We start from the raw sequence: 15,631 nt of genomic DNA on the forward strand, positions 1-15,631 counted from the left end.
AATCAAGAGTACCATCAAATCAACACGTTTCATTGCAATCCTTGATAAGGAACTTAGCCCATGAGATCAAGAGAAAAAGAATAGAGAAAAAGTCGAGAAGCGTGGCTTACTCCCATGAGTTGTCGCTCAGTGAAGTGCCCTCTCACCCCCTTGTGCTCTCTCTGATGTATTAGTTACGTTCCCAGCCTATATTTATAAGGGAGCATACTCAATAGATTCCATAATATCCACAAAATCTAATTTTCTAATCTATTAAAATCCAAATCCCTAACCAACATTGATTGATTCAAGCGGTTTAACGCTTATTCCCCTTAAACAGAGAAAATTCACAAACTTTACTCCATAATTGGCTGATCCGCCTCTACTGAATTAGTCGGGACCCATCGAGCTTTTGAATACCAGGATTCACACCGAAAAAAATAAAATCTAATCCCTAAAATTTGGCACAAATGATATCTAATGAAAATCTTCTCTTCTAAATTTTGATCTTCAAGAGATTCCACGTCGTGATATCCTTTTAGAATGAATCTTCACGCTTGGAAACTTCACGAAATTAATCGGACAGCAAAATTCGAATTCAAGAACTCAAATCGAGCTTCGAATTGGACACTGCTGGAATGATTGAAATTCAATTATTTTATCCACTATATTGCGCCATATAGTACTAAAACTAGGAGTCAGCCAATCGTATTTGCGGGTGAATTAATAGAGACGGGTTCTTCACGGAATCAACAAATAGAACAGAGATATCATTGAATCTTCAGGGAGCAAATAGGCAGATTACAAATCACCAATGTGCAATATGAAGTTCATAACATGAACTCTTGGAGTATGAGTTTTAGCAGAAGACCACATCATGAGTGTCACAATAACTCAAGATATATCGGTTTTCTTTGGCTTTCGGGTCGTTGCCTGTTGTGTGAGATTGGAACGTTGGAGAACCAAAGAAGCATCCAGAATGATGTAAATATACCTTAAATTTCCCTCATTTGGGACCGATCATTTAATTTCAAGTGCTTTCCTGGCCCTGGGCCTAAACATCCGCCTTCCCGTCCATCGCCATGCGTTCTACGATGAGTGTCTTGGCACTACCGCGACTCCTCCTCCTGATGTTTATACCTGCAATTCTCATAAGGCTAGTGGCCAACCCCTCGAAAGTCGAAACAGATACTCTATTTACCTGAACCTGTTTTGGAGCTGCAGGGTCCAGGCATGGTACAGGGAGAGAGACACTTACATGCTGGTAGATCTTCTTTTATGGTCACGAGACCTAGTCACTTTAGATAGCTTGAAATTGGAACGGAAAAACGACTCTACCTCCTCGCCTCTTGTGGTCTCAAAAAACTGTGGCTCCGACGACTCCGAGCGTTTCCTCTTTCGCTGAACCGTTTTACGAGGAGTTGCAGGGCAGCTCTGGGAAGTAGGGATCCTGTGATCGATGGAACTCGGGGTCTGGCAATCCCGATGATCTCTAGTTAAGGTCGACCAGTCACTAGTTTCACCATCTAACAATAACTTGTCCGCTGCACCCTTCGGTTCTTCAGTCTCTGATGGCTTTGGCTGTGATAGGTTTTCTTCTTTAGACATGTTATTGAAGGATGATCAAGAAGATTGCGAGGGAAGATAAACAGAGAGAGAGAGAGAATGTTACACGACTTTGTTTTTTTTAAGAGGTGTATAGAAGATAATATTAATAAGGCATATATAAATAGTGCGTGGCTTGGAAGTATTATAGTGCGTTTAGTTTTGGAATAGAGTTGAGTTACATTTTGATTTTAATTAGTTGGTAATGATTGTAATGTTAAATTATGAGAAAAAGTGTGAAAAAGTAATAAATAGTTGAAAAAAAGTAATAATTATATTGTTAAATTGTAAAAAAATAATGAATAGTTGAGAGAATTCATTATTAAAAATTGAATTGAATGATTAAAAAATTTGTAGAAAATTGGAAAAGTAATAATTGTGTTGTTGACTTTTATTGTGTAGTAAGTACAGTTAAAGTTAGAGTTAAAATCTTATGGTACGTTTGGTTTCAGAGTTAAAATAACTTTGATTTTAATTTTAATTTTGATAGTGAAAAATGACAATTGAGACAATTGATTTTAACTTTAACTTTAACTTTAACTCAACACACTACATAACAAAAATACACATTTTCCAATTCAAAAATTTTAACTTTAACTTTAACTTAACACACTATACAACAAAAACACACGTTTCCCAAGTCAAATTTATAATCACATCTCATTTGTCCTTTTCCACAATCAAAATCAAAATCAAAATCAAAATCAAAGTAACTTTAACTTTGAATCCAAACGGCCCCTAAATTTGACTTGAAAAACATGTATTTTTGTTGTGTAGTGTGTCGAGTGAAAGTTAAAGTTAAAATTTTTGACTTGAGAAATGTGTGTTTTTGTTGTGTAGTGTGTTGAGTTAAAGTTAAAGTTAAAGTTAAAATTTTCTGTTTGGGAATCCAAACAGCGTTATACTTCGTTTGATTTTGCAATCGGATTTTAAAATTTTAACTCTAACTTTAACTCTACCCACTACACAACAAAAATCAATTTTTTAAAATAAAAAAGATGGGGCCTATACATAAATCCACATGCACTTTCATTATACTCAATTCAATTTTTAATACTAAATTATTTCAATTATTTATTATGTTTTCACAATTTTTCTCATAATTCAACAATACAATCATTACAACTCAATTAAAATCAAAACTCAACTCAACTTAACTCTAAAACCAAACACACTATAAAATCGAATTTAGAAATCAAACATGAGATTATTTTCTCCACCAATCTTGTGCTGTACGTTTTGAATGTGAAAACAAAAAGTTTTTGTACCTTGTCGAACATGCAATCTACAGGAAATTTAGCAAGGGTCCCACGGTTGATATAGGTGTACCGGAGGAAATAGCGGCAGAAGAATTTGAGGTATGCAATTTATCTAGGACTCCTACCCGAGTCGGTATATGACAAGGAAATAACATAACCGGCGTAATTTTACTAAATTATCCCGAGTTGTTTGATGCCTCGCAGGCCAAGCTTATCCCTATAACTATTTTCAGTATATATGTCAGGCAATGGGCACAATTGACTTTTTCTTTCTCCCACCTCTACTAGGATGCTCAGTTTCGCTCAGGTACGATTTTTGGCTCAAACCCCAATCAATTCACAAATTCAGTTTTTTAAAAATTGAAAACTATATCCATATATATAGAAGATATTTTTTTAAAGTAAAACCAAACCATAATATTCGGTATTTCGGTTCGGTTAATTAATCAAATTCCTCTTTAGGCCATATTGCCCCTAAATATATTACGAGCAATTTAATTTCCAGATTAGACCATGTACCCGACTAATTTTATTTACGGAGAAAGTCATAAAATATCATACATGGTGTATCACAAATAACAAAAAATTCATCAACAATATAATTCCGAATCTGAACTTCTTTTACCTAAAATGTCCATGATAAAAAAGTAGCAAAATAAATAAGAGTCATAGTTCAATACATACAAAAAAAAAATTTTTGTTTCATTGTAACAAAATCCACAAATATATATATATATATATATACACACATATAAATTTTCTTTTTTTGGATTTTTAAATTTATAACAACCAAATAACGAACTGCATCTAAAATCTATATAAAATATTAAAAACCGAGAGACTCACCTTGCAACGTCACATAAAACGGAGGAAGGTTCTCATTGCGTGACCCTTTATATAATCGCTATTAGTAATTTCACAAGTGATACAGTGACGTGATGCCACGTCACTTTTTGAAACCGAAACACCTATAAAGACCATGCTAAAATGAATTTTCTAAAACAAAAATAGCTCCTGGAGATGGACCTACTTCTTCCACGTGAGAGGTTTGTTGAGAAGATAAATTGAAGGATGAAAACCAATTTGTTATTGAGTTATACTGCTTTTTCCTTCTGGATTTTGTTCATTAAGTGTTGTCTCTCTTTCACAATGGAGTAGATGTATTGCTTGTAAACCCTAAGTTAGGGAATGAAATGCACCTGAAAAAGGTTAAGGAATTTCTCCATGTTGGGACAGTAACCACAGCATATTATAAGTAAGTATATCTGATTACTACTTACTAAGTGTTTTGTCAATGAGTTATATTTTACATTTGCTTTTTTATTAAATATTAAAAGAGAAAAATCATTCGCCCAATAATTCTAATCTGCTCATATGTGCGGACCTGATGTCCAGTTCCATGAAAAACAGCTCCGCAACCAAACCATATTTTCGGATTGTTCTCGGTTTGTTTTTTGGTTTTTCGCATGCTTTTTAGCAGTCCTCTACAATCTCCTCTCTACTCCAAATTTTCTCCTCCGATACGGGTTTATTAAGGCGTTAAAGGGACTTCTCTTCGTGATTTCAGGCTATCAGAGCTTATCGATATCCGTCAATTTTTGTCAAAATGTATAATCAATTACAATAAAAGACTATTTTGTATTGGTCCATGCCCTTTCTATGTATGTCAACACATGTTGTCTGTACGTGCAATAGGAGCATAGGATGCCTTTTTGGACGGACGGATCGGACAACAAAAATAAAGAAAACAGGACAAAACCCAGAGAGATTCTGATCCCTACCTGCGCTGCAATAACATGTTACCGATTCCCCTTTGTTGTCTCAGAACATACCCAATGATCACATAATTCAATTACTAGCTAGCTGATGATGGGAACGATGTGTCTTGCTTAATTAATAGGAAAAAAATCATGATAGGATGTTGCCGGACGATATATATATATCCCCAAACTAATAAGATAACTCGAAAACTATAAGTGATTTTCCAAAAGAAGGATGAGCATCCAACTGTTTGGAGCGAGTGACCGAGTAGTCAAGGGGAGTAAGAACCTTGTAATTAATACGCATATTGTCACACTCCAAACTCTTAAAGAGGCTACAGGCGAGCCTCGTAGTTCGTGCTCGATCATATATATGCTTATTAGGGATATATATGTGATATCTTCACATTAGGGGGACTACAATATAATTGATGTATGTTTGCTTCTATATATATATGTACACGCACAACACAGCCACCTTTGTCGAGTACAACATCATACAATCACATGCTATCGGAACCAAGAATTGGCTAATACCTAAAATCACCCTTCTCCTCTCCCTGCCATCATTTGCAACCCTTAGACTCTCATCAATCACATGGACCCCTCATACCAGCAGGCCCCTCCCAACATCACAACTAATCCCACTGATCAACAGACATCTCATTCCTAGGCCGCTCTTCCCCCATCCTTATCGGTTCCACCTGCGATTGCTCCTGCCACTCCAGCACAGGTGACACCCGCGATTGGTCCTGTCTCGGCTCCAAATATTGCTAATGTTATCCCTGTTCAACTGAACACTAGTAATTATCTCATCTGAAAGTCTCTTCTCTACATTCTTCAAATCTCATAGTCTCTTCAATCATGTCGATCCTGATATTCCCTCTCCCTCTCCCTCTCCCACTGATCCTTCCTTTCTGAGTTGGTATTGTGTCGATGAGTCAATCTGATCTTGGCTTTTTGCAACCATTTCTGAAAATCTTCTTGAAGCCATACATGACCTCCCTACTGCCAAAGCTATTTGGACAACCCTTCACAATAGTTTTTCAAGAGATCTCGTGCTAGTGCTGTTGACATTAAGTCCAACCTTTTTCAGGTCAAGCTCACTGATCAAGGGGTTGAAAAGTACTTACTTGACATAAAATCTTACACCGATTAGTTAAAAGAAATCGGTTAACCCCTCTCTGATAAGGATCTCATCCCCGTTATCTTAACTGGTCTTCCAAGCTGGTATGCCAGCTTCATTACCTCCCCCCCGTCTCTCACTTAAGGTCCACTTAATTTTGATGATCTCTATTCCAAGTTGATGCATCAAGAACGAGTGATTAATGAGATAATTCTACTCCAATCGTCTCCGATTCGAATCCGAACCCTACTGTTACCCTTCAAACTCAAACTCACAATCATCAGTCTTCCAATCGCGGGGGTCATGGTGGACTTGGTGGTGGCAAGAACAATCAAGGGGGCAACAATTACAATGGAAATGGTGGTCGAAACGATCAAGGATCCTACTACAATCAAGGTTCATATGGCTCGGGGCTCTACAGGTGGCACTCCCACCAATTTCTTTGGCCTTGGGCACCCTCCATCAAGATGTGGTTGAGGCTCATACCTAGGACATGCTAATCAACATTCACCTCCTCCATACCCTGTGAGATCCTATCCTAATTCATCATCTTCTGTTACCGATTGATTACTTGGACATGGCCCTTCTACAGTAATTTGTCAACTCTGCAATGGAGCTGGACATACTGCTATTCAGTTTTTTGAGTACCTCAATCGTCATCAATCCTATGATCTACCTAAATCTCTCACCACTATGTCTCTTAATGAGTCTTCCTCTACTGATGCTTATCTTGATTCGGGTGCTTCGTCCTACATGATTGCCAATGAATGTATTTTGTCGAACCTAACTCCGTATTGTGGTTCTGATCAAGTTATTACTGCAAATGGATCCTCATTGCCCGTTGTGAATATTGGTTCTGCTACAATGGTCACACCTCATAAAAGCCTCAATTAAATCGTGTGCTTCATGTTCTGTCTTTAGATTGCAATCTCGTCTCGATTGTGTCGAGATAATCACTGTCATGCTATCTTTACTGATACATGTTTTTTTGTTAAGGACAATCTTACGGGGAAGACACCATTCAGCTTCCCTTCTAGAGGTCCTCTATACTCAATGTCCTTAGGGTTCTTGAAGGCTCTCTCTACTATCCATGCTCGTCCTGAGCTTTGGCACCGTCGCCTTGGTCATCCAAACACACATGTTATGGAAGTTCTTTGGTCTAGGAAACTTAGACCAAAAATAATTTTTTCTAATGTTTTTTGCATATCTTGTAGCTCAGGCAAGTCCTCTCGACTGCCTTTTTTAGTTGTGGTGAACAAAAGTAATTTCTCGTTAGAGTTGATTCACGTTGATATTTGGCAATCCTCTATTCCTTCCAATGTGGGTTACAAATACTCTGTGATATGCATAGATGATTTTTCTAGATATACATGGCTCTTTCCTTTAAAAAGGAAATCTAAGGTTTTTCAAAAATTTAAAAAATTTCAAAATCAAATCGAGAATTAGTTAAATATGAAAATAAAAAATTTCCAATGTGACGGTGGACTAGAATTTAATAACTCCCAATTTCGAACACTATTTCATAATTCGGGAATAATACTCCACGTGTCTTGCCCTCATACGCTGTAACAAAATGGTGTAGCAGAACGGAAGCACCGTCATATTCTCGATATATTCTGCACTTTTCTCATTCAGAGTAATTTACCTCCAACATTTTGGGCTGATGTGGCCCTTACTGCAGTTTTCACCATAAATCGTCTTCTTGCCTCGGGTTTGAAAAAAGTCATCCCCATTTAAAAAACTCTTTGGCAAAATCCCAGATTATGACTTCCTTCGAGTGTTCTTATGTTCATGCTTCTCTAATGTCACTCCATATATAAAACACAAATTGGAACCTCGATCCAAACATTGTGTTCTTGTGGGATATGCAAGTGAGTATATGGGGTATCGGTGCCTCGAGTCGTTATCTAATTGCGTCTACAATTCCAGACATGTCTGATTTCATGAGTCTTCGTTTCCTTACAAATCCATCATTCAATCTTTTACAGAAAAGTCAAAGTCTAGGCCATTTCCAATCCTTTCCTTCTTTCCAACTAAGTTCTCACAAACTATCGTTCCTCCCATGTCTTCCTCTGCTGCTAAGCCTCTAACTTTGGCCCAAAGTCCATCTCTTAGTCCTGGATCGGCCCGAATGTAGCACTCATCCTCTGGCCCTTCTCTTACTGTCGGCCCATCATTATAAAGCCCATCTGATACTCCAAATCATCCTGCCTCAGCTGATTCGATCTAACCCTCCTACCTTATTCGGTCCAGCTCAATACAAGCCGAATCCCTCTGCTTCAGCCCAACATCCTCTAGCCCGACTTCCAATTCTACCAATCTGTCACCTTCCTTTGTTGAATGCAGTAGCTCTCCATCCTCTTCCAATATGTCTCCTTCCCTACCTATTCCTCATCATGATCATCCCATGTTGGCTTAGTCCAAATCCGACATACACAAGCCGATTAAAAAATTATCGTTACTTGCCACCTCTTCGATCTCCTCAATCGAACTAACAACTTATTCTCAAGTAGTGAAGGATTCCAATTGGTGCTAAGCCATGGCTGAAGAGTTTAATGCTCTTCTTTAGAATCACACATGGAATCTAGTTCCTCGGAATACTAATATGAATGTGGTTGGCAGCACCTGAAAATATAGAATTAAGTATCAGGCTAATGGTTCCATTGACGGTTACAAGGCTCATCTTGTTGCCTAAGGGTTCACTCAACAACCTGGAATAGATTTCCATGAAACTTTCAGTCCAATTGTCAAGCCGTCCACTATTCGACTTGTTTTATCCATTGCTCACTCATCAACATGGCACATTCGTCAATTGGATGTTAAGAATGCATTTTTTCATGGTCACCTCAATGAGGAGTTCTATATGTGTCAACCTTCCGGATTTGTCCATCCTTAATTTCCTGATCATGTTTGTTGCCTGCACAAATCTTTATATGGGTTAAAACTGGCACCCAGGGCCTGGTTCACTCGATTCAGTTTTTTTCTACTCTCACAAGGTTTCATTCGAGTCCAGTTGGTACCTCTTTCTTCATTTATCGTTAGGGGTCTCATACTATTCTTCTACTTCTCTATGTCGATGATATTATTCTCACGGGTAGCTCAAAATCCATTCTTCACAGATTCATCATTTTTCTCCCGAGAGATTATGATGAAGGACCTTGGTCCTCTTCATTATTTTTTGGATATTCAGGCCACTCGAACTGCGAACATACTGTTTCTCTCTCAGCATAAATATATACAGGATGTTCTGCTCCGTTTCGGTCTTGACAAAACTTCTACAGTTAAGATGCCACTACCGTCCATAAGTAATTTGTCTTTAACAGATGGTGATCTTCTTCAGAATCCATCCGAATACAAGAGTATGGTAGGTGCTTTATAGTATGTTACTATTACTAGACCAGATATATGTTTTGTAGTGAATCTAGTGAGTGAATTTATGCATGCTCTGCAAACTACACACTTTCATTATTTCAGTCTTATCGTAGCAATCTGTTAGTAGCACAGCCCCCAACAGATTGAGGGGGTATTAGGAATATATATGTGATATCTTCACATTATGAGGACTACAATGTAATTTATATACAGTTGCTTCTCTCTATATCTATATAGATATATACACAATGTAGCCACCCTTGTCGGGTACAGCATTATAGAATCACAATGATAAAAGTTAGATTCAAGATCTATTTTTTCTTTACCGTCTCAAACTGATACTCTAATGCCTTATTATTAAAATGTGATCGTTGTGCATGGGAGCATATATCAGTGCCATAACATCCATGGACAAGATCGAAAACTTGCCGTTGCCCTAGCTAGCTAGCTAGTTATCACTAATTCAACATGCCATTGCATTTGCTGCTCCTCATAATCTAGTTATTATAATTGTTCAGAGGGATAAATACAGGATTTGGACCTGTAAAAGCTCTTTTAGAGTGCATAAAATGGTAATGCTTGAGAGCGGTTAGAAGGGAAGGGTGAACATAAGGATTTTCATCAACAATGGAATCATAATATATAAATTCTTATAAAATCAAAAGTTTAGGAGGGACGACTACTCGACAGCATCTCCCTCCATCCCTGATTGTTCAGACAACATGTAGTAAACTTCTACATTATTATGCTTTGGAACCGATCGACACGTTCGACCGCATTAATATTTCTCCAATCAAATGGCTATAAAATTATGGATGTCCTTCCAAAAAGCGACATAGAGTCATGGCATGAAGTTGGGACATAATATATATACATTGTACCCATAAGATTCCACTGAACGCGTTTGAGGATGTTGGTAGCTAGGAAGGTACTGATGATGTATGACATATATGGAATTATATACGTTTACTTCTTTTTACGGCTATAAAGGAGGCTATCACCTTGTAAATTATATACAATTACTTTTAGCAGCAGATATCATATATTGTTTAATTTTTTTTTTTGGGTTTCGGCTCCTTAATCTTATATATAAAAAAAAAGATGGAGACGATCGAGGAATATTTGTACGTAGCATTTTTCTTTTTTCTTTTGCCAGGTATGGACCCACAGGCATAGAAGGAAAGATAAATTGGAAATAGAGCAGCGACGCAAGAAGTCTTGCCGACAATAATCGAACTTAAAATGTCTTTATTTGTGCCTATTTGAAGGTAAGCCGCGTCACTGCACAAATTTCCTCTCGGTTCCTTGATTTACTGTTTCGTGGCAAGAACGAAGGAGTGTCGTCGTAATTTTATATTGTTTCGTCGCTTCCCATCGCTACATTCCCTTTTTCTTCGCAGTTTCCTTTTTGTTCCTGGTCATGTTTGTTTGTCACAGTATTCTGTGGCAATACATTCTCTGTTTCTTTTCTATTGCAATGGCATTTATCTTTCACTCCGAAATTCACTGTCTTTTATACTTCTTCATAAAAGAGAGAGAAAAAAAAAGAAAAGAAAGTACGCTATGCATGATCGATTACGATGAGATTGAGCTTATTCTAAATATTTGATTAGAGAATTCGAATCGGTTGATTGCACCGCACGTCTCCATCAAGATCCGTTCCATGGTTCTACAAGTGAACGAGAATATGACTCAAACTAGCAGGCATTCGCGTCGAAGCAATCAATAATTGCGTGTACAATGTAACATAAGTGCCCCACTTTTATTATGCATAATTTTGTGAAGGTTTCTCTAGATTGTGATATCACAGAAGTCATCTCTCATATGTACGTGAACCAACTTTACGACTCATCAAAGTTTATCGAAAATGCAACTAATTCGTGTATATACTCGATTATTATGAGTTGATTACGAGATTGCTTCTAGCTCTTGACCGTTTAATGGCTTTAACAGCACTTTACTTTCTTCAGACATATAGACAGGAGGATGGTGAAATTAAAGCCATTCTATATCGAGTAAGAAATGGTGGGAAGTGATAAAGAGAGCAAGGGAATTTTCTTTTTTTTTAAAAAAAATTTAATTGTCCAAAAAAATGGATTCATTCTCGGTTTTGTAATCATCTTAAACTTGGCAAGTCCGACTACAACATTGAAATACAACTTAAAGGGTGCAATCTTCAAAACTACATAGCTTTTGATGTGAAAATAGATCTTTACAATTTATCTTATGATCCGTGCAATCAACGGATCGACTTTTAATGAAATCGCGTCTTTCTCCATGCTTAATTATTGGCTCTACGTACGGAAGGGCAATGTGCATAGGGTGCCTCTCTGGATGGGAGAAGAGAAAATAACGAGATCACAAATGATAGAGAGACAACAGGGTATCCTGTCCCGCATATGTATCTTCTTGTTTCACAATCAATAAATTGCCAATCGTTGCTCATTAGCCGATGTTCAGAACAATGTCCGTTCTCATAATTGTCTAGTTCAACTTACGTGTCCCATGAATTTACAGGTCAGAGCTCACGTCAATTATAGGATTAGTCAATTGAACTGCGGTATTCCTTGCTATGTAAAACCTGATAAGAAGTCAGAATAACACATTTGTTACTTTCAGTCCAAGTGTATGTATATCATTTTAGTTGAAGTGTTTAGTACTTTTACTATTCCTAATTAGTACAGGTATATATTACGTTTACTTTTAGTTCAAGTATTTAATAATTCAGTCCAAGTATTTAGTATTATGTGTAGTTCATCATGAATAGTAAAAGTTTTAAACTTTAAATGAAGTACTCAATATTTGAATTGAAGTGTGCCAAATGTATCACCTTAATGCTTGTCGTGTTAAAATTTCCTGTAAAACAAAAGAAAAAAATTCCCCATCTCATAGGAGATAAAATGCCAATCATTTGACGATTGGAAGTTGGACCTAGGTAAATTCCATCCACACCAGGTAATTTCAAAAAATATAGAAAAAAAAGGCTCATAACCATCTTTATATCTATATAAAATATATAGTTATTTTTGGTAGTATAAAATACATATAGTTATTGAGACAATGCATCAAAGAGGGTAGTGGCGCAATCCCCTGCCTAACAACTAAGAGGTTGCATGTTCGATATCCAATGAGACTATCCGTGCACCTTTATTAGTTATTAAAATTTCTATTTAATTTTATTTAAGTCTATGGGCCTCCCTTATAATCGAGAAAAAAAACTAGGACAATGCGTCCAGAAGCGTTAATAAGGACCGATGAAAGTTCTCCTCACATGACCTTTTTTATAGCAGTCATGGCACAATATTGTGATGCCACCTCCTCTTTCAAAACCAAAATTACTCGCATTATATAGGAAGATGTAAAGATGAATTTATAAATAATCTATTAAATGGCCACATTAAATCTTCCAAGATGCATAATGGTTCTTCACATTTTTCTTGAGCCGTAAATTTTCTTCATTTTTTCAACATTGTCATGTGAGTGAGATACTGCTGGATCGAGATCATATTATTGTTTTAACTTGAGAGAGGAATGTGAAGAATTCCGTCCTTCTCAGGTTGGGGTCATCTTAGTCCTTTCGATTGTAAGGGAACGAGTAATGTTCATTCATTGAATCGACTGCTTTGTAAGATCGTACGACAAGAAAGAATGTTTTCTATTGTTTTTGTAAAGACCAAATCACAAATCTTAGTTAACTACTAGCTAAAAGATATGAAAGCAGGACCTCTGGTGGAAAGCTGGTGGGCTTTTCCCACCCGCAACCCACCTCTTTTTTTCTTCTTTTCTCTAAAATGTAATTTTAATATTTATTTATTTATTTATTTATGTTTAACATTTTTTAAAACTAAACAATCTTTTTTCCATTTGCACCACTTGGTATTCCAAGACCAATAAGTGCCAACTAATTCATATTTGACATTGGCCAATTCACTAGGGGTAAAATTCTTTCAACAGTGAATTTTCTCCATTCATAAAATTTAAACCTAAAACCTTACTTTAAGAGAAACATACATTGAGTCACCTAAGCTAACTTCGTTTGTAATAATATTTTATTTTTGTATAAGAAACATTGCAATATATCACCAACTGAACTAGCCTCTTTTAATTTGAGATGCTATGAATGTCTTAATTTTTTTTGGAGAAACACAAGATTATGCCAGTTTATTGGATGAGATTACCATCGCTTGTGCACTAACTTGACCTTGATGAGGAGACGCTTTTAATGAATTATGAACACATGCACTGCAAGTAGGTTCGTCATTTTAAATAACCGGACCCACTTAAGGTCTATTATATTTTGATCGTGATTTTTTAATTATAAAATATTGAAATTTCAAATTGAGTTTAGGTGTAGAAATGTTAGCTTTTATATCTTATGACATATTAATTATTATAGTTTTTAGAAAACCTGAATCATTTATTCACAATGAAAAAATTCATAACTTTTTACAAAAATAGTTTTACTCTACGTAGGTTATTAAATAAAGTAATATGATAAACTAAAAGATTGACAAAAGAAATTTTCAACCCATGGCATCGCAGTTACTTCCTAGTATGTATTAAAAACTCAAATTCCCATATCTTTATTTTCTGATTTTTCACATTCCGTAACTTAACATTAATTAACTCATGACATAATAAAACTATAATATAAATAACTTAAATTGATACATGACAAATGTAATAAAACTAGTATATAATAATCTATATATATAAGTATTCATTAGAATATAACACAGAATCGTAAAATATTGACCAATAAATTTAAGCTCACTATAAAAAAAAACTTTTGAACAAAATGAAAATTTAGTTATTTTGTAACCGAAAAAGAAAATTTAGTTATTTTCTCAAAACCAATTTAGATCCAGTGATAATAACTAAGTTTCAAATAAGAAATAAAAATTTTCATATTCAAGTGATGACAAATTAGTATATTTATCCAGCCAGAAAAAAAGTGTATTTGAAATTAAAATATTTCCTGTAATGGAATTCACTATTTAACACGTATAACTCTTCAACTTAAAGGTAAATTATCATTAATAATATTGAAAATAAATTAAACTAAATATTGACAAATAATTAATCTCAACTTAATATATTTCAACAATTAAAATTGAAAATATAATATAAATTGATTACAATTATTTTTCTTACTATAATTATCAAAACTTGCTACGTAAGCCGAAAAGTGTAGAGTCTCAGCTCCTCATTTTCCGTTTCTTCATATACTTGAACTTAACATTAGTTAACCATGAAGATTAATTGCCTAATAATATTTTTAATTCTAGGAAAACTTTCAACTTAATATTAATTAACCATGAATATTTACTACCCAATAATAATAATAATTGTCACCTCTATAAAATTTTATATTTTTATATTACCACATAATTTTTTAAAAATCTAAAAATATTTTTAAAAATTTGAAAAACTTATACCATCCAAAATCAATGTTTAATACTCATAAAATTGAAAAAAAAAACAATATATTAGTGTGTTTGAAAATTAAATTCATTAATAAAGCTTGTCAATTTGTGTCATAAACAATAATCTCACGTATGCACGGTTAAAGTGCCTTGTATTTACAAACGTAGAAACTAAACTATTTGTTGACTCATATACTTCTTTGTTGTTTAGTCAACGAGATCCCTTATCATTCAATAGTACCTTTATTTTCCAAATCTCCATAACTTCAAATGTACGTGGAAGAGACTAGGCATGTATTGTTTAGACTTCATTTATTTTTTTGACAAGTGTTTAGACCTCATTTAAGTGATTTAAGCACTTAATAGAATAAAAATTTAATTGATTAAAAAATTATTTGGGGTAACAAATTTTTAACATTTGAAGTTCTTAAAGATTGTATGTACCCTACTTTTTTTCTCTTTTTCTTCTCCACCTTTTCCCTTATATTTCAATATTATATTATATTTCTAATTCTTAAAAATAAAAAGTTGAAAATTAGGAAAAAAAAAAGGGAGTCCATCAATCGGAGATAGAGGGAATGATAGAGGCTTCAACTCTGGCCTCCAACACCACAAAAGAGGTCGCGAGCGGCCTCGAGAGCTGCTAGCGACCTCTTTGGACCGATGGTGACTAAAAGTGGAGCTTCCATCACCCTTTCTCCTCAGTGGCCCGTTGGACGTCCCTATAACTCTCTCTTCTGCCTCATGTGTGTTAATTCCCAATTAGGATGATTTTGAAATTAAGTAAAACTATGGGGGAACTGCTGCACATTAGCAAAAATGTGCCATTGCTTGAGCAAATTAACTCGAAAAAAAAAGTAATTCTAAGGGGTTTGACTTGGTAGTAGAGAGGACTCTAAGAATACATCAATCCTAGATTTGAAACCTCTTGGGGTCAACCTACACCTCTAGGCTTACCCTGTTTAGTGCACTTGCAAGCCTATCTAAGAGCAACGGGGATTAGTCAGGCAAAGTTCAAATCCCCGTGATATAAAAAAATTGAAAAATAAGTAAGTTCTCAATTATTTAATCATTAAGTATTTATTTTTTTGGGTAGTAATAAAT

General features: G+C 35.3%; 1 protein-coding gene across 1 annotated transcript; it reads right to left on the bottom strand.

The window, feature by feature from the left end:
- Window positions 1–719: 719 nt before the first annotated feature.
- LOC116198656 lies at window positions 720–1,683 on the bottom strand. The gene is made up of 2 exons (XM_031528854.1): window positions 1,238–1,683; window positions 720–1,119 (listed from the first exon to the last, which is right to left on the bottom strand). The coding sequence occupies exons 1-2, from the start codon at window positions 1,585–1,587 to the stop codon at window positions 1,089–1,091; spliced, it is 381 nt and encodes a 126-aa protein (XP_031384714.1). The 5' UTR covers window positions 1,588–1,683; the 3' UTR covers window positions 720–1,088.
- Window positions 1,684–15,631: the final 13,948 nt, after the last annotated feature.

The sequence above is a fragment of the Punica granatum genome, chromosome 3, assembly GCF_007655135.1.
Source record: "Punica granatum isolate Tunisia-2019 chromosome 3, ASM765513v2, whole genome shotgun sequence".
Classification (NCBI taxonomy): Eukaryota; Viridiplantae; Streptophyta; class Magnoliopsida; order Myrtales; family Lythraceae; genus Punica; species Punica granatum.